The sequence below is a fragment of the Stegodyphus dumicola genome, chromosome 7 (genome assembly GCF_044657685.1).
Source record: "Stegodyphus dumicola isolate Sdum_Otavi_A_Nest chromosome 7, ASM4465768v1".
Classification (NCBI taxonomy): domain Eukaryota; kingdom Metazoa; phylum Arthropoda; class Arachnida; order Araneae; family Eresidae; genus Stegodyphus; species Stegodyphus dumicola.
The window spans coordinates 132,330,096-132,350,210 of NC_140774.1; the positions used below are offsets into that span (position 1 = coordinate 132,330,096).

Here is a 20,115-nt window from a genome sequence, read left to right on the forward strand (position 1 = left end):
TTTAATGGCATTTTGTTGCATTTTGCCTTATTTCTTTCTCCATACATACCAGACAAAGTAGAGTTATTGGGAATAGCAAAAGTGGAACATACTGTAATTTCCTGACAAAATCCTTCGAAAACTTTTACTGTGGGAAGAATAAAGGTTATATAATTTTTCTTTTTGTAAATAAGCTTTCTTTCATGAATTTCTGCAGTTTTTTGCACCCATCAATTCTAATCTTTGAACAACATAACAAGGAATTAGCACATATCTCTCTCTCACAATAATTCCACTTAGTTATTGTGTTGTAACTCATTTGGAGCAAGCTTTTGTTTAAAATTCGTTAAGTAAACAGATATTCTTGAAATCATAAGTAAATGCAATAACAAATGGAATGTGCAATTCAAAAAACAACATTTATATAGGAACACCTTTTATTCATGGCAAGAACGAATGCATACACCATTTTTTGGTTATATTTTAATACTGTAGTGTGATATATCAAACATGATTTTTTCTTCGTGAAGAATGTTTCTTTTTCAAAATACAGGATATTTCTTATACTTCCCTTGGCAAATCAAATCAAGTCATTTTATAGCTTTAACTGAGAAGTACAAATTTTACTTCCACATTTTTCTTGAAATCCATGTCTTGTGTAGTTTTCAGCCATTTTTTTATTTACTCAGATGAGTAATATTGTTGTGCTGGTTATGTGTTATTTACTGGGTAATGTACTTGAACATACATACTGAAAATGTGGATGAAAGTCTTATAAAATCTTAAGGGAATGTTATTCAGATAAGTGTTGATTAGTTGCTTAAAAGTTTTAAATTCATTTTTATTAAAATCAGCAGTATATTATTTTAACATCCAAACAGTTTTAAGTGGAAGGAGAAAATAAAATGGCAAAAAAAGTGATTATTTTAGTTGAAAGTACTTTGTTTTGCATGGATAACATTTCTTTCTTCAATAACAACAACAGGAAAAAAAAAAAGCTTAAAAAATGTAAATTGATTTCTTCTTCTAGTCTAAATTTTTTATTATTATTATTTCTTTTTTAGAATCTGATAGTGAATCTGTTTCAAGTACACCAGTGAAGCTCTCTTTTTCAGAAACAAAATACATGCGATCCAGTTCATGTAAGCTTAATCTTTCTTCAACATTTTCAGGTAAGTTTTTTTTTTCATTTTTGTAAAGTAAAAGGAGTTGCTAAATTTGAATGTATGAGCTAAATATATTTAAGACTGAGAAAAAAATGTATTTTTAAATAACATTTATGGAAGATAGTAGTGAATTACATGGGGACAAAAATCCATCATTTATTTACAGTATATAAGTCTTAACAGTGTCTTAATAGTGATCAATATTAGACTACTTCTACAAGAATTCTGTTGTTAAATTTCATTTCTAAAATAATATAGCAATTAAAACAACAACAATGAAAAAACGCAAGAAAATTCACTATGATGCTATTAAATTCTTTAAGGACAAAAAGGTTAATCCCTGCATTAATAGCATTTCTTAGGCTTGTCTCTTTAAGAGTGGTGAGCAGATTTTTGAAGCTGTCTAAACACATCTAGACAGCTTTAGGTCATAATTCAGCATCCAATTGGGAGGTAAAAAATGTCATCTGTTTTGATAGTTTACTTGGCTAACATATTTTAATATTGACAGTTGAAAAATGTCTAGAAGTACTAGATGAAAGTTATTTATTCATAATGTAGAAGTATGGAAATGTTTATGTCATATACAAATTAGATTGCATTTTAATAGTAATAACTCTGTTTCTGATTTTTTTAGTATATTGTTTGTAATGTAATTTATAAATTATTATATTTACTCTAGCGAAATCTGAAGAAAGAGATTTGGGAATTAAAACATTGGAACAAATACGTATGGAAAAGATTCACAAAGAATCGGAACATTTTTATAAATCTGGTAAGATTTTATGTAAAATAAATGTTTTGCCTATTTGTTGTTTTTTACTTAACTGTAAATATATAGTTTTAATCCAATAAATATATAATTCACTTTATGTTTTTTTGTATAACTCTAGTTAATGTTTTAATAGGTCATATAGTAAATCGCACTTCCTTGAATAGTAATTAGAAGTGATGGCAAAAGTGGCATATTTGAGGCATATAATTTTATGACATATATGCATAAAAAGTTAATGCTTAATTAGTAAAGCATGCATCATATGTAATTACTAATAATACTGCATGCAGGATAAGTGGTTAGTTTATAAATTTGTCTTAGGATTAGAGCAGAAAGATAAGGAAGTTTCATATTTCAGTATGATTAAGTAAACCTTTCAGGATGAAATATTTAAAAAATATCAGTACTGAAAGACTATGAAATTTTGCATTTCAGGTATGAACAAAAATGTGTCATACATTGACGAACAGAAAAAACTAATTTAAATAGAGGAATGAGGTAGGATGAGATCATAAGCATCTGATCTATACCGTAATTTATTTAGCAGGCTGAGTTGTGCATTCATCTTGTCATCAAATACTGTGTCAGTTTCAATCACGAACATGAACATCTCCTTGAATGGTATCCAGAAGTCATAGTTTTCGTCCTGTGTCATTAATTGTAAGTGAATTTTGAGGTGGACATATTTATGTGCCCTTTATTTGTATGTAGGCACAATAATGACAAGGAGCCATGTCTTATCTGAGATATAAATTCAGTTACATAGTTGGTATGATCATCATCAGAAGACAATGAAAAAGGTCAGGCAGTTGTTGATTTTGTTGAAGTGACTGGAAATAGGGGGAATTTAATCACATTTGCATATTAAGGCATTCAATTCAAAATAAAATAATATAAAAATAAAAAAGGCTGAAAAAAGTTGTAATTTTTTTTTAAGTACAATAAATAGTACTAGAATTTTTTTTTTTTTTTTTTTAATTTTATTTTCAGATTACAGATCAAATTGGCAAATGTGCTAATTGTAATAGCTAGAAATTTTTAAAATTAAAGATATTCATGCCTGTAATAGAGCTGTCTGTATGTAATTTTTGAACTTGAAAGGGAAACAAAACATGTATGATGACTGTAATCTTCCAGGCTTATGCTGTATCCTTTGCATACAGCCCACCAGCGGCCGAGCGGTAAAGTCGCTGAACACTGGTAGTTCGGTCCGAGGTTCGAATCCCATGAACAGGCTGGCTGCATGGGCAATTCGTGGTTTTCCCCATGTGTTACGTGTATATGAGCGAGTTTCCCTTAGAAAGTTCTCCACGAAGGCATCCCTCCCCTTAGGCAGATAGCCCTAGTGTGCTTTGCCATAATTAAATAAACCAAACCTTTGTATACAAATGGCCATTATTCTGGAATGGTCGTAATTCATTTTTTAGTTGTGTAAATTATTGTATAGGGTTATGTTTTTCATGTAAATAATTAGCCACATAAAATATCTGACAGTTATTGGCATATTTAATGGAAAATTTGCTGTGATTCATTAAAATTGTCTCCTGTTGTATAGATATTAGATAATTAAAGAATTTGATAGATAAGGACAATATTTGTTAAGCTCTTATATTAAATAAGTTGGTATTTATATCTAATACAATTTTAATCAAAATAAGCTTTACTTTTTGTGTGTATGTGAAAAAAAGGACATGCAAATTAATGTGCATGTCCTTTGCAGATGATTCTTCTGGTAAAGTAAATGCCAATAAAACTGTTGAGGTTAGCAAAAAGGCTTCTTTGCTCAACAATACAAACTTTTGCTACTCAGGTTAGTAAAGGCTTTTCTAAATTTAATGTATGTTTTTGATATTTTTGTGTTCTTGAAACATGCTTTTTAAATAAGGTATAGTGTGTAAAGGTGCTTACAATAAGATTGAATTCAATTTTTGAACTGTTTGATTTGAATCATCATATTTATTATTTTGATTCATTTTATTAAGTTCATTAATTAATTTTAATAATGAATAGATTAAATGTTTTAATTGAAGCTGCTTGTGGATTATCTGTAAATGGGGGCTATGATTGAGGCTAGAAATAATGTTTACTTTCAAATAAATAATTTCTCTTCTGCTGAAAAACATTTTCATAACTTTTGGCCTGTAACACAACCAGATAAGGAATTGAAATTTAGCGCTGTGACATTAGACCTAAAAATAAAGATTTGAAAATCTGTGCAGTAGCTAAATATGATCTTGCTTGATGAACTCTTTTGTCTCTGGAATTAAATAGATTTAAACAGAAGAGCTAGCTCATTCATTTGTGCAACTCCTCGCTGACACAATCCTCATAGGAGGGGGTCAACAGGAAGTAGTCTGATGTCACTGTGTTGCATCTGCTCTGACCTTTGCCTATTTAAAACTAGCAATGTTGACATTTCAAATTAATCTTAATCACATATACTGTACTTTTTTTTTTTTTTTTTTTTTAATCGAGCAGTGGGTACTTGCTTTTTTTTTTTCAGCATTGGCCACTCCTAAGGCTGAAAGTGATGGCCATTTTATTGTGGAAGCACTTAATAGGCGGCCACTGTTACCTCCTATGAGGGAACAGACAATTTACATCCATAATTTCTCCTGGATTTGAACCGGGGTCCTTCAGTATCGCTGTCAGATCCCCTAACCACTATACCTCTTGGGCAGCCTGTATTGTTTTCTAGTAAAATAGTGTCAAAGTCAGACTGGCGGCCCACGTTCTGCATGCGACTCTCGAAGTAATTTTATGCTGCCTATGAAGGCATTTCCCTTAAATTAATTAGTGTTACTATGACAAGAATTTGAAAAAAAAAAAAAAGCATAAGATTTTAATGGTCTGGAGTCCAGTTTTATGCTATATTCATTACCAAAAATGATTGTATCTCTTCGGGAAATCTAGAAATACAGCTAATTAATTTACACTGTGATATAAATCTTGTTTAAAGAGTTTAATATGCAGATTTGATTAACTTTTATTAACACTTGTCAAGAGTTATATCTTAAGTTACGAATTTTAGCAATAAGAATACTCATCTTGTTTTTGAGTGCATTTACATAAGAACAGTGCTCCCACCCCAGGGTTGAAAATTAATAAGTCTATGAAAAGAACCAGACTGATGATGAATATCTACAATTTGTGATGACACTTTTTAATAATTTCCCTTCAAGATTACAAACTTCATGAAAATCAAATCATCATGAGGTGGTGTAGACAAAGATGTTTACAATAATTTACATACAAATATTATTTTTTCTGTTTTGTGTCATAGAAAAATCTGAGAAATAAAAGAAAGAAACTAGGTTGTCATTATTTACTCTCAGGTTTTGTTCCTCTTGGAAATCTTTACATATATTCTTTTTAGTTTAAATTAAAAGTAAGTAACTTAGTAGTTCAATGTATTACTATTTAGTTCAATAAATTCCAGTCTGAAAATTTTGATATTTAGACGTCTGTTTGAATTCGAAATAGTGGCCAACAGAAATTTGTTGCAGATGCCAACTTTTAAATTTCAAACAAAATATAAGTATAAATTTGATATTTTTTTGTGTTACTTTTATTCATATGTTTTTACTGATATCTAGTAAAACAGTTTTAATTTGATTAACAAATATTGTTTTGTTAAAAAAATAAATCCCACTCTTTTTAGCCCAGAAGGGCTATTAATTTCGTTTTGGCATTTTTGGCCTTTCACTATAAACAAAGTTTCACTTTTCAAATTGTTACCACCAGATATTATCGCCCTGTATTATATTTAAAGGAATTAAATAATGAAGAATCTGCATAAATGTATGTATGTTTCTCGCATTGTGATAAAACAACGGTGCCTAGATACATCAAATTTTTAATACCGTAATCTTTCATTGAATATGGGCATCTGGAAGCCCAAATATGGAATTTGATTTATTGCCTGTTTCAGATTTGGCAAAGCATTTATGAATTTTTAAGAATCTCGGCGATTTCAAAGCGAGCAATTGCAACACTCTACCAGGGGGGGGGGGGAATCTCCAGCAGACAAGACTGTGCGATGGAAATTCTGAAGATATGCTCTTTTTAAATTATTTTGTGATATTGCTCTTGAATTTAATTTCATGATTTAAGTGCTATTGAATAAGTAAACATGATATTGAATAAACTGAATATTAGAACATAATACTGAATAAATAAAAGTAGCACACAAAACGTTAAAACAAAACCTTTTGAGCATAATATAAAAATCTGAACAATTTTCAGGTGTTTATTATTATTATTATTATTATTGTTGTTGTCAGTTGTGTCACTTTCAAATTGTGCATTGGCTCATGTGCAATGAAATTTTGAGACCACTGCTGTTTAAATCATTGTTTATGTAATATGTCTTCTTGCGTTACAGCAATGTACCATAAAATTCATGGAAATGAGGGGGATTGTGATAATGTATTTCATATTTTTCCAAATTTGCTTTTGGCAAAAAAATTAAATTAAATTATATAAAAAAAATAGATACTTGTGTCGAAGACAGGATTCTGTTAATGTGAAGAACAAAAGAATTTGCAGCGAACATTTTCTCTGCTGTGATTGTGGAGATGACGTGAAAAACCGCTTGCTTATATTGCCGCAAAAGTAACTGCTAAAATCAAATACTGAAAGACTACACGAATTAAATTTGAAGGGGGAATAAAAAAATCTGTAAGCTTTAAGATTTTATGTTACGCCCAAAGGGACATTTTAATCTTTAGAATTTCCGATACGCACGCAGTCTCCCGAGCTGGAGATAATCCCCCCAGTACAGTATCGTCATTACTCGCTTTGAAATCGTTGCGTTTGTTAATAAAAAATTGGTTGAAGTGTGGCAAAATATGAAATCGATAATGAAACAAATTCCAAATTTGGGCTTCCGGGTGCTCATATTCGGTGGAAGATTGCATTATTTAAAATTTGATAGCTCTAGATACCATTATTTTATTACAATGCGAGAAACACATATATACATTTATGCAGATTCTTCTTTAACACAGGTCAATAATATGTGGTGGAAAAATTTAAAAAGGGAACCAACATTTATAGTGAACCAGTGCAAAATGCCAAAACGAAATCAATAGCTCTTCTATGCTAAAAATTCATTTTGAGGCCAATTACAAAAATTATGATAGAAATAATAAATCAGATACAAATGATTTTAACTCGCAAATGATTATGTAAATAATTGCTGAATGCCTTAACTTCAAAAATAAACAAGAATGCATTGATAATTTGTAAAGAATAAAGCTAGCTCAGCATTTTAGCTAATTTGTAATTATATAAAATGTCAAAGTAATTACGCATAAAAAAGATCTTCTTCCTTTGCTCCTTGTTTTAAAGAGTAACTAATTCTCTTTAGATATTGAGAGCAAAGTTGTTTTACTGAACTTAAGATAACGATCTTGTATTTATTTAAATGTAATGTAATGCTTGTGTATAAATGTCAGTTAGACAATTATATTTACAAAAAGTGTTATTACATCAAAGTGGAAGAGATGCATGCCAATGGTAAAATTTATAATTAGATTTAAAAAGCTATGTTAGATTTGATTAACTTTTGAATAAAACTATCGATTTCAAGTGCAGTCAAACTAAGTTACTCTTTTTTAACTGCAGGGGAAAAAATTCACTTATATATACAAACTAAGGTCCCTCCCCCCACCTTTAAAAAGCTGTTATTGTAGTTATCTTGGAAAGAGTCATAGAGCTCCCCCACTTAGTTTACAGATAAAGAAATGATAATGAATGCCACAATTTTTTTCTTAATGATTTAAAAATAAATGCACAGGAAGGAAAATATGCAACTTTTAAGAAAATATAGTGTATTTTATCTATTATTTTTTAACTAATAAATAAGTGTTATTTCATTTCTTCTGAATTATAGCTATTTTTTCATGCTCAATTTTTTTAGGGCTGTTTTTTTCAAATTTAAAAGTTTATTTCTTTGCTGCGAAATTGGGTACTTGCAATCAGTGTCAACATGACTACGTCGTCACTCCTCACTACCTGTTTTGGGGGATGGGCTCAATGAACTACCCCATCTCTTCTAAGTCCTTTCAAGTAGTAGATTATCTGTACCAGAAACAAAAAAGCTATACATTTTATACAGTAATATAAATATTTGTTGGAAAAGAACTTTTGCTAAATCATCTGCATATTTGTCTTTTTTTTCTCCCAAATTGTAGGCTGAGTAATTACTGTTCAACACATTCTAGCAGTTCAAAATTGTGGAAACAGTTAATTTTTTCACATATGATTTAAAATTAATGTATTGTGAAAGAAAGCATATGTGTGCTATCATCAATAAATTGTAGCAAAAATTTAAGCCAGTTGTGAAGAGAAATCAAGTCTAAGAGCAGTCTCAAATTGCATTTGATATTAATGTCAAACTAAAACTCATGTTTCCTAAATTTTCAAAATTTAAAGCGTATATTTAGTTTTTTCTTGGTATTTTTTTTAAAGAAAAATTAAATTAGCATTTGTTTAAATAGAATTTTTTATTAAAGGATATAATGATAGTTTTGTGCAAGAGCAATTATCTGAAATTTATAAAAAGAGTATTATTGTTCTAATTAAAGCATATTTTCGTTGGAACAATTGTACTCTGATTGTTCTGTGGAATAAAAACCTAATGATGATTATTCAGTTTTTAAGATTAAAAGTAAGAATATTTTACTTTGTTTTTAGAGTGTTTATGAATTGTTAAAAAAAATAAAAAATTATAATTAAAGAAAAAATCTGAACATTTTCAGATTTTAAATTACAACCAAAGGGGTGGGGTTTTTTTTCCCCATTTTGTGTGTTAAAGTCAAAAGTCCGGACTCGTCAGGACTTTGGCGATTCCGGATTATCGATTTTTCCAGATTATATATCATCAGTTTAAGTCTGGTAAGATGGCATGCAGAAATTATAAAATTAAAAATATGAAACCGTAATTTATGAAATAAAGAGCAATTATGATCTAAAGGGTATAAAAATTTACAAAAAAAGAAAAAGCTTAATATTTATGTGTTTACTTTATTAAACGTTTCTTTCAACACGCGCGTGCGTAAAGCATACATTACGCATGGTCGAAATTAGAAAATTGCAACCAGAAAACTATATGATTTGTATTCGTGATATTTATAATGACGAGGAATTTGATTTAAATCATATCAAAGACTTAGTACATCGGGATGAAATTACATTATAAGCCGAATAAAATAAAAACATCTGCCATGAAGATAAGGATAGTGCTGACAGATCAACTTCCAGTTCATTGCGTGGCACAACGTCACCCCTCCTTGCAGAACAGCGTGAAATTGATAAACAGATTTCAGAATGGTTAGAGAAACAAAGGAGACATTATCCATTTTTTGTAGCAATTCCACTTTTTGTTTGATGGACATCGAAACATGCTTTCCCTTTGTAGATCCAGCATCGAAAATTCTATTTGACATAATCGAAAGTTCCAACTTTTATAAAATTGCTCTAACAGTCTGCAAAAAATAATAAGCAGGATCCAATTCGAAGATTAAGGAACAACGCAATCTGCAACATTAACTGAAATAGATAATTAGATAATTTTAGCTTAGCTTATACCGTCCGTTATACATTAAACGAGCAATGCACAGAAATGCATGACGCATGCACAGAAAGTTTGTAGCTTTGTGGTTCGGATTAACGACTTTTGACTGTACCTTTATTTATTAAATATCATGTTCTTCACACTTAACCCATAAAATTCAGTTCAACAGCAATATTGCAAAATAATTTTAAAATTGGCATATCTTTAGAATTTTCGATACAGAGTCTCCTGTGCTGGAGATAAATTTTTTCTTCCTGTACAGTGTTGCCATTGCTCGCTTTGAAATTGTTTAGTTTGTTAAAGAAAAATTGATTGGAAGTGGTACAAAATATGAAATCAATAATAAAACAAATTTCAAATTAGGGCTTTTGATGGCTCTGGGTACTGTTGTTTTATAACAGTGCAAGAAACATACAGACATTCATGCAGATTCTTCATTATTTACTTTCTTTAAATATAATACAGGGAGATAACATTTGGTGGCAACAATTTGAAAAGTGAAAAATCGCTTATCGTGTATTGACGCAAAATGCAGAAACAAAATTAATAGTCCTTCTGGGCAAATTGCCTCTTTGGACTTTAAAACCCTGTTTTTTAATTTCATATTCTCCTTCTCCCTTCCTAGTTAAGAACTATTCTAATTCCTTTATTGAAATGTGTAAAAATGTTTCCAGTACATAAATCATTGATATGGCTGTTAATAATGGCTTGTGAAGTTTTAAACTCTTTACGACTAATAATATAGAAGTCTGTTAAAATCTCTCTGCATATTGTTTCTAATTCTAAACACTCTTTGATTTGAAATTTATATTGAAGAAATTTCGGTACTCTTCTGTTTTGAGGGCCGTAAAAAAATTGCAGCGAAAATGTATGCGCAAAAGCACTAAATCTAGCAAACATGCCCATTTAACAGCGCGCCAAATCTAGCGTATGCGCTGGTTTCAGATTGCTTAAGTTTATATAGTTCTATATTTCTTAAGACGCCATTGAAATACTAGTTTAATTTTTAAATCCTTTTTTGATATCCTATGGATTTAACAATTTGGGAATTGCCCATGATGAAAAGTCGGCAATAGAATTTTGGGTAAAGTGCAGAATCACACACTGCTTGATGCACATCGACCTATTTTCACTTTAAAAACAATCCCAGAATTGCACAAAAATGGCACTGCGCACCCCCTTGACTTTATCTATGTACACATCGACCTATTTTCATTTAAAAAGTAAAATAAAATTGACAAAAATCCAGTTGTTTTTACCCTTGTAAAAAAGTGAGTGATTCTGCACTTCTGAATTCCGATTCTGAATATTTTCAAAAAAAAGGCATCATTCATTATAGAAAATTACATTTGAACAACCAACGAGATGAAATTATGCTTTAGTGATAAGTCGGTAGCAAAATGGTGATGCAGGCATCCATACAAGCAATTTTTATATAAATTATAATAATGATCTGAAATAGTTATTTACTCTTATGCTTCCATTCAGTCATGATTAACCTTTTTCATGTAAATTATAATAATAAAAAAGTATTATATGAAATTAACCTTTCATCTAAATTAAAACATCAATCTTAGATAGTTATTTACTATTATACTTCCTTTTCAAGCCACAATTATTTTTGGCAGCATTGGCATCAACAATAGTTTGGCGATTTTTTACAGCCCTCAAAACCGAATAGTACTGAAATTTTTTGTATTTCAAAAAAAGTTGAGCAGTTTAAATTATTAAAAATTTCTATATGTTAGTTGATTGATGGTGGATAAATTTATAATTAAAGGTTGACATATATTCTGATTGTGGTCGTATATTTGAATATTCTAATTTTAATAGTTTAAAATACTTAAATATGTATATTCAGGTTTCAATATTACTAAATATGTACATTTGAGAATAAAAAAATACAATGTTTACTTTCTTGTTTTGCAGCATATGATATTCCAGCATTAGATCCGTCTCATATAAAAATTAAACCGGATATTAGTCCATACAGTAAGCAAGAATGTTATCCACCAGGTAATATATTATTTCTATTTTATTTTGATTTTTAAAACTCGTACACTAAAAATCTAAAAATGCTTCCCTGCCTAGTAGTTTTCTAATCCTTAAAGGTTTTAACTATCACTTTAACAAATATATGTTGTGAAAACAAACAGTAAATAAAACATGAGTAAAAATACAGGGTTATCCAAATTAAACTTCCCCAACTCAGAGGCCTGTGCAAAGTGTTGTATGGGTCATAATGTGATGAAATTTTAAAAACAGACACTTCAGATCGTACGCTCGAGATTTATTAAACAAACACAAAAAAAAAAAAAAAAAAAAATTAGTGCAAGAAGTTGCCAATAGGTGGCATGCAGATCAACATGACATTCTACAGATGTTCTATATGTGTGCCATGGTTCTCCACAACTCTTTCCATTCGCAAAGCAGTGTGTTCCACAGTGGAACCCAGTAAGTCCACATTAATTCCACGAACATGTTGAATAATTGCGTCTTTCAGATGTGCCAAGGTTGCTGGGTGTTCTCGGTAGACCCGATCCTTTAAGAATCCCCATAACCAAAAGTCGCGTGGCGTGAGATCAGGCGAGCGGGGGCCAAGCTGTAGGGAAACAGTGACTGATCACACGTGCATCGGTAAAAGTTGCCCGTAACACCTGTTGAACGCCATGAAGAATATGGGGAGGTGCACCATCCTGCATAAATATCATGTCCTGGAGGCCGCCACATTGTTGCAGTTCAGGGATCACAAACGTTGTCAACATGTCCTGATACCATTTTCCTGTGACAGAGCAGGCTTTGAACCCTGTTGGAGTCACCTCTTCAAAAAAATAAGGCCCAATGATGAATGTTGCAGTGAAACCGAACCATACAGTAACCTTTGGAGGGTTCAAGGGCATTTGATGAATTGCGCACGGGTTTTCACTTGCCCAAATGCGGCAGTTGTACATATTCACTTGACCATTCAGGTGAAAATGGGCCTCATCTGCCCAAAGGATGTTCCACGGCCCAGCAGCATCGACTTGCATTCTGGCAAGGAACTGCAACACAAATGTTTCCCGAACTACAGGATCCCCGTTGGACAGCTGATGACGACTATGGATTTTGTAAGGAAAATAACCGAGGATTCAACGCATCACACACCAGACAGTCGTATAGGGCATATCAACAGCGCGAGACACTGACTGTGGCGATTGGCTAGTGGGGTCCACGCCCGCCAAAGCAACATCTTCTTCCACAACCTGTCGTCCTCTACCTGGTAAAATTCCCAGCTGTCCCGTTCTTTTGAACTTCTTCATCATGTCTCATAGAGCACGTGGTGTCATTGGTCTTCGGCATAAGATCTTCAGCCGACGGAATGCTCTTATCGCAGAAGAGTTCTCGTTATTCTGGTAGAAAAGTTTCACTAACAGAGCTTTGTCTTTCAAAGTCGCCATTGTACATCAGCGAGCTGGAAGCAACTGCCTGTGCAAGGCCTGTCTTCCACTTTTGTAGGGCTCGTCTTTCGGATACGTTGCGCAGAAGCTTTATTTCTGCAAATCACGTTGCTGCAATATGCTTATTACTAGTGTTACAGCGCCGCCTAACGGCAATTTCTTGTATTAATTTTTTTGTGTAATAAATCTCGAGTGCATGATCTGAAGTGTCTGTTTTTAAAATTTTCATCACACTATGACCGATACAACACTCTGAACAGGCCTCTGAGTTGGGAAAGTTTAATTTGGATAATAACCCTGTATATATTTAGCAAATAAATACTGTTCAAGTATTGTTCTTCAAGAGCAAGTCCAAAAAGTCATGCCACTAAGTGGGTTAAATGTCTTATTCTGTACTTAATTCTGGATAGCATTTGGAATCCTGCAGTGTCTTTTTTTAATAGTTTTGATGAATTGTAGATTATGTAAAGAATATTTTTGAATTTTTCTTTTTAAGTAATGGGCCTTTGTTATTTATTTGTTTATTTTTCATTTGACTGTTTGCATGAGCATAATAAATTGTGTTTTATACATATCTGTTTTAAATTTTTAATTATGAACTTATCTTTTTACCCATTTTCTTTACAACTTTTTTGTTAACTACTGTATAGTGTACTCATCGATTATTAGTTATTTTTTTTACCTGTGTGGTAATAAATTGTTCCTCTTTAGATACTGGATCAGCAGCTACTGTTAATGATTCTGCATTACATGCAACTGAATCTGAAAGTATGCTCATAAAAGTTATTTATGTTTATACTTGTGATGTTTCTAATCGCTAATTTATTTTTATCCATAATTATGTACTTTTTTTTTTTCATATTTAGGAGATTTAAGAGGCAGGTTGCTAAAAAAAAGGGCAATGCCCTCAAGTGCTGAAAAATCTGCATTGCCTTTAAGTGCTGAAAAACGTACAATACCTTCAAGTGCTGAAAAACGTGCAGCTCCCTCAAGTCTCGAAAAAGGTTTATTATTAAAATATTGTATTCTTATTTTTGTGCACATTTGATGTAGCCCTTAATATATGCTATTAATGTTTAGCAAGACTTTGCATTATTTCCATTATGTATTAAGAATGTTGCTATATTTGCAATTTTGGCTGGCTAGAATTACTTTTTGATTTCCTTTCTTTTTTGGAATAAAGATAAGAGAAATGAAACTATTTTACATTTTTATGTAACGTTTAGGAATAAATTTAACTTTTCCCCTCAACATTTTTTTAGGTTTAAATGGAATGCCATGGTATTATTCTGATGCTTATCTATATTGAAATATTATTTTATCTTTGGTATCAATTTTATCAGTATTTGGGGTATTATTTTTTGTAGTAATAAAGCAATCTGATTTTATGGCTTATCATGTATATTCTTCATTAGAATGAATGAATAGAACTCGCCCTTAGATTAAAGTGACCAGATTTTAACATTGTTAAAGCGGGACACAATTGACCGGGGGGGATCCTTGATTAAAAATTTGATCTATATGGAGCAACACAAATTTTCATAGAACGCAAAAATAGTATTGTAATACATATTTTTTTAATTCCAACATAAGTACATTTTACAAATATAATACATTAAAAAATTACGTATATTATTATTTTATTCTTTGACATATTTCTCATTTCAGTGACTTCTTTTATTAGATTGCTGTCTTTTTTTTTTTTTTTTTTTTTTTTGTTGAATAACTTTTGAACAACTTGTGGTGTACAAGATCTGAAGGAATGATTGTGATTATTAGCATGAAAAGACATAAGTCCTTCTGCTAATGCTAATTTCTTTTCTTTGCCTCCATAAATTGTTTTCCAAAAGAACTCCTGCATTTTGGAGGAAGATGCAGTAGTATTTAAATATCTTTTATGTTTCTGTGTCCCTGAGTGCTTTGAAATATCATTCTTCCAGCCTGGCGAAATTGAAAATTCACCATTACATTTCTCACATTTTACCGTGTGATCGCTTTTTTAACAAAAGGAAATTCCCTTCTCAAATCATCTTTGAATTTGCATCTTCTGTTCTTCCTTATTATGTTAAAAATCTAAAGAAGTAATTTATTATAAATTTTTATCTATATATATTGCTTTAAAACACAGAAAGTAGGTACATAATTACATGAACATATTTTATTGTTAGTTTAAAAATTAAATTAATTTGTTTGTTATAAAGTAACTATATTTTAAAAATTATTTAAATTTTAATCCTGTAATTCTTTCTAAATAATATCAGTATTAACTTGTATTATTTTTCCTCTGAATTTGCCATAACGTCAGTTGTAAGCATCACTTTCAAGACTGACGCTAGACCTTTTGCCTCCACTATACAATATAAATAATAAAAGTACTGTCTGTTAAATTCAAGAAAATTTATGTGTTTGTGAAATAAATAAATAAATTACGTACCTAAATTATCTGAATAGCTGATTTGTTGACATCACTTGTTTAACTAGCGCTAGCACGTAGTACGATGTGTATCGTCTGAGAGACAGTTACAAAATGTTTTTGCCAATGCCAAAAAATGCCATTAAGTCCAAACAACAGTGTTTGAATTCTAACAACTGATCAATAATGTGAACTTTGATAAGCAGTTATCGATAATCAGCTGTCAACAATTATTTGTTATTATTAAAATTTAACTTTATAAAATTAACAAAAAGAGCATAAGACACATATCTGGCAAAGTAGCCACATGGCCACCGAAACTGTATTCTCCTGCTGTTCCCTAGCTTATCGTGCATTCTTTCCAAAAATCGGGATTTTTTTAAAATGTCACGAGACGCGGGACAAATTGTGAAAAATTGGGACGTCTGGTCACCTTACCTCAGATCGTACTTTTAATCAATTAAGATTATTGAATGAATAATTTTTGCTATATCAATTAACATTTCAGCGAACTGACATCTTTGTAATTATAAATTTTGCCTTTCCATCATAGCAACACTATTTTCAGTTAATGTATTTATTAATATTTCACATAAGCTTTCAGAATTGCAGTTCTCTGAGAATCCCAATCAAAAAATTTCTTTAGTCTTCATTAACATTACTCCATTAATTTTTTGTTCAAAAGTGAAATTATAAATTTATATACTAAGAATTTAATTATGAAACATTGATTTGTGAGACCTGTATTGTTTTTTTAACTGATTCTGAGAAGTTTTTAATGAATGAAAATACATAAAGCTAATTATTAAGAAGCTTAATTTTGTATTAAATGCTTTCACATAAACATGTATTTTTTAATAACATTTTCAAACAATTTAAAACTGATTCTTTTTAGAATTAATATGTATGTAATGTACTTTTTTATGTTAATAGTGGTTCCTCTCCATTCTTAATATTAAAAAAGTCCATCGAAATTACCCCCTTTGTGTTGGAACATATATATGGTAATAAAATTTGTATGTGATAATCTTATTTGTTAGCATTAATTAAATAAGTTTGTTAGCGGCACTGCTTTGAGTTGTAATTGTCATAGTGGTCAACAGTTGTTTTTCTTATATATATATTTTTTAGTTATTTATCATACTGAATGTTCTTATTTTATTGCATTTCCAGAACGGCCAGCAAAGCGAGTTATCAGTCTTAAGAAGAATAATAGTCAGGTTAACGGTACGTGTTATTTATATTCTGTTTAATGTGTTTCATTGAAACTAATAACTTAATAGTTGATAACAAAGATGAAATTCTACTGTTGCTATTTTAATATATTTTTTGACACTTCATTGTTTTTATAAAAATTATGAGTCTCAAACTAAACTAAGAACTTAAATTCCAGGCAGGTCAATGCCAAATCATAGCAATATTTTTATATTTTAAGATCAAATGTATGATCCATACATTTGATCTTAAAATTGATTGATTTTTGGGGGGGGGTAATTCTGCATTTTAAATCCTAAATAGGTACTATCCATATTGTGTAAATTTAACTTCTAATTATAGACAGAAAAATTATTAAAAAGTACTGAATTAATTATATATCAACCTTTTTTTTTTCCTTTTAAAGATTCATTGGACTTTAAAATTAAGACCTTGGATGAAATTCGTCGTGAAAGAGAAAATAAAATATGTAAGTAAACTATTTTTTTTTCTGAAGTAAGGTAAGATCCCATTACATAAGCATGATAGTATCTTCCCCGAAGAATTCCCTGTCCCCAATTTTGAATTATTTAGACAAAGATTTCTGTATAAAATTGAGGAATTTTCTAATTCCGTAAAAATCACTAAGCAAAACTTGTTTCATATGTATGATTAATTCCATAAATCCCCAGCTTTTCTAAGGAAAGTTAGAAATCAAAGAAAAAATTTTTTCACAGCATGATCACCACAATTTCCATACCCATATAAGTGTTTTATGAGTATTTGTATTCAGTACAGAGAAAAACTCTAATTTTCAATAGCAATTTTCAACTCAGTTATACAGGTGTTGAAAGTAGTTTTTCCCCCCCCCTAAGATTTTGAGGGGGGTTGTATAAAATATTATTGTTTGAGCCGCATTATTTAATAGTTCAAAGCCGTAGTCTTAAATAGCAACGATCTAAAAGCATTAGTACAGATAGGTATATTATCAGGCGAAAGGGAAATAAATGTCTTTCATCTGATAATGCACTTATATTTTAGGAATGACTTTTTTTGTTTCTTTCGAGGAATCCAGCGTGTTTTAGAAATATCTTCTACCATCTTGAATCTTTTGTCATTGAGCTACATTTTCAGTTTTAGGACCAAAGACTGCTCACCAAATTTGTAAATATGAGGCGTGTGAAATGATAGTCATATTTGTAGCAAAAAAAAAAAAAAAAACTGGTGCTTTGTAATATTAATGCTTTTTTTATTCATCTGGGTGTACTGTTGCTAAACAACTCATATCATTGCAGTAGAAAGGTATATTCATAATCTGCATCGATGGGACAAATTTCTTGCCATTAAGCCCCCTTGGGGGTGTAAAAAAAAACTGATCAACATTGTTTTGGTATTGCTTCAAGCTTGATGCAATTTTTTTTTTGGGGGGGGGTCTTAACTTTCTCTGATACTACATTTGCTAATTCATTTAAGGGTTATAACTATATACCCTGGTTTCATCTCTATTAATAATGTGAGTATTTTGTCACATCATTGTTAAGCACCATGCATACTTGAATCATATTTCCTTTATTCACTCATCTAGAGAAAAAGGCATGCATTTTACTGTAATGCATCCAGTTTCCAGTTCATTAGTTAAAATTTTGCAACATTCAAATAGCAATCAGAACTCCAAAAAGGTCATTGACATCTGTTGTGTCAATACATAAAGGCTGATTTTCATAATCTTTCGTGACATTTGCATCTGTTATCCTAGTTCAGAACATTCTTCATTTTCAATGAATGTTCAGTTTTTTAAGCCATTTGAACCAATTACATGTTTGATTGTGATTCTTGGTCTTATTCCAAATGCTTGTTTTAATATTTGAAGGGCTTCCACTGTCATCTTTCCTATTTTATAGGTCCTGCAAAATTTTTACTATTTGAAATCAGACATAACATTATATATGCATTTGCAAAACAGCTCAAATACAACTTCTCTTGAATACTTTATGTAAAAGAACAGACTTTGCTATCAATGATAGATTATAGAATAATTGATTCTTTAGTGATGATGGAAATGACATTTAATGAATCACTGCCTGTCACACCATGTTGGTGTGGGACATAACTTTCTAGGAAGTCTTTGTTACACTTTATTTGTTTGTTACACTTATGCACCAAATTCCTGAACTTAACCACATATATTGTAGAATATGTGTTGAACTATTATTTATGATTATTTTACATTAAATATATATTTTGTCTAAATTATTTTGTGATGAAATTTTATAATTATGTATTTAGGTTAATTTTAATGTGATGTTGATGCATTTCAATTTAAGAAGAAGAATAAATTTGTAATAAATAACTTTTAAATGATGTATAAAATTTTTGGTGATTTATGTTATTTTATGTTTGACTATATCTATCTATATGTATATATTATGTAATTTTAGGTGAGACTATATATTACTTTGCAGCTTTAGCACAGGTTTATAGGCTTTATTAGTTTACTCATAATTGCTTTTATTTAGAATTTATAGCCGTATATATATATATATATATATATATGTTTTCCATTTACTGTTTCCATTATTAAGTCTGAATAATATATTATTATAAATCTTCTTAAAGTATGACTCAAAAGTCAGGAAACTGTAATCACTTAAATCAATACAAGGTTCTAAATCAAGTGTTGGGTACAGGGGAATAAATTAAAAGTATTACCCATTAAAGATGTGAACAACATACCTACAATGGATAGCTTATTTATTTTTTACAGTTTATTGTTATAAGACTGATATGCCAAGAAATTTGTTCATTTGACCCAATATCTGTTTCTGGTGGTTGTATGGATTACCTGCATGAAGATCATTATGTTTTCTTCATATGCATATCATAAATTCTACCATGAAGGCATCCTTTCTGATAGCTTTGGAATGTTTTGCCATAGTCATAAATAATCCTGTCCTTTTGTTGTTAAATTGGCAATTAATGTTTGCATCTGTGTATTTTCAGTGTCTGGAAATCAAGAAGAAAATCTTGACTCATCTGATGTACTTAATTCTTCAAATTTACGTGCAGAAGAAAACAATTCATCAAGTCTTAGTGCTGTACAGAAGTCACTTGGAAAACCCAGAATTAAGAGGCAACCCAAAGAAACTTACTCAAAGCCTAATGTTGTTAATGATGGTATATATGCATTTTACATTCTTTTTTTAATTGTAATTTTGTGTTTATTCTGCAATTAAAATTTCTTTTGAAAAGGATAAAAGGGAACATTCAAATGTAGCTATTTATATGTTGTTTAAATTAATCATTTTATAGAAAATCTGATGTCGACACCACTTGACTTCCTTGTATGGCCTATTAACTTATACACGTTTTACTGAATTTAAACTTAATTTCTCGAACTATTCTAAGTTACTTAGCTGATCCTTCAAGGCAAGTTGAAAATGATGTCAAACAAATTTTGAAATTAAATATCCCGATCCATTTTTGTCATATGGAAGTCAAACTTCTTATCATTTTATTTTTTTCATCATTAGTATGAAACTTTCCCAGATAATAGTATAGAAACCAGGGCATGG

The 20,115-nt window shown here is 30.4% G+C and overlaps 1 protein-coding gene across 6 annotated transcripts in view; it reads left to right on the forward strand.

Moving 5' to 3' along the window:
• LOC118192036 (uncharacterized) overlaps positions 1-20,115 on the forward strand; it is a 61,949-nt gene that overhangs the window by 22,136 nt on the left and 19,698 nt on the right. For 3 of the 6 annotated variants that reach the window (XM_085820826.1, XM_085820827.1, XM_085820828.1), the window contains 9 exons: positions 1,044-1,151; positions 1,828-1,920; positions 3,641-3,730; positions 11,429-11,515; positions 13,648-13,704; positions 13,803-13,940; positions 16,523-16,576; positions 16,971-17,033; positions 19,544-19,717. In XM_085820826.1, coding sequence (XP_085676952.1) covers positions 1,044-1,151; positions 1,828-1,920; positions 3,641-3,730; positions 11,429-11,515; positions 13,648-13,704; positions 13,803-13,940; positions 16,523-16,576; positions 16,971-17,033; positions 19,544-19,717 — 864 coding nt within the window. The remainder of the gene's footprint in view (positions 1-1,043; positions 1,152-1,827; positions 1,921-3,640; positions 3,731-11,428; positions 11,516-13,647; positions 13,705-13,802; positions 13,941-16,522; positions 16,577-16,970; positions 17,034-19,543; positions 19,718-20,115) is intronic. The other 3 variants (XM_085820829.1, XM_085820830.1, XM_085820831.1) reach the window with 3 other exon arrangements.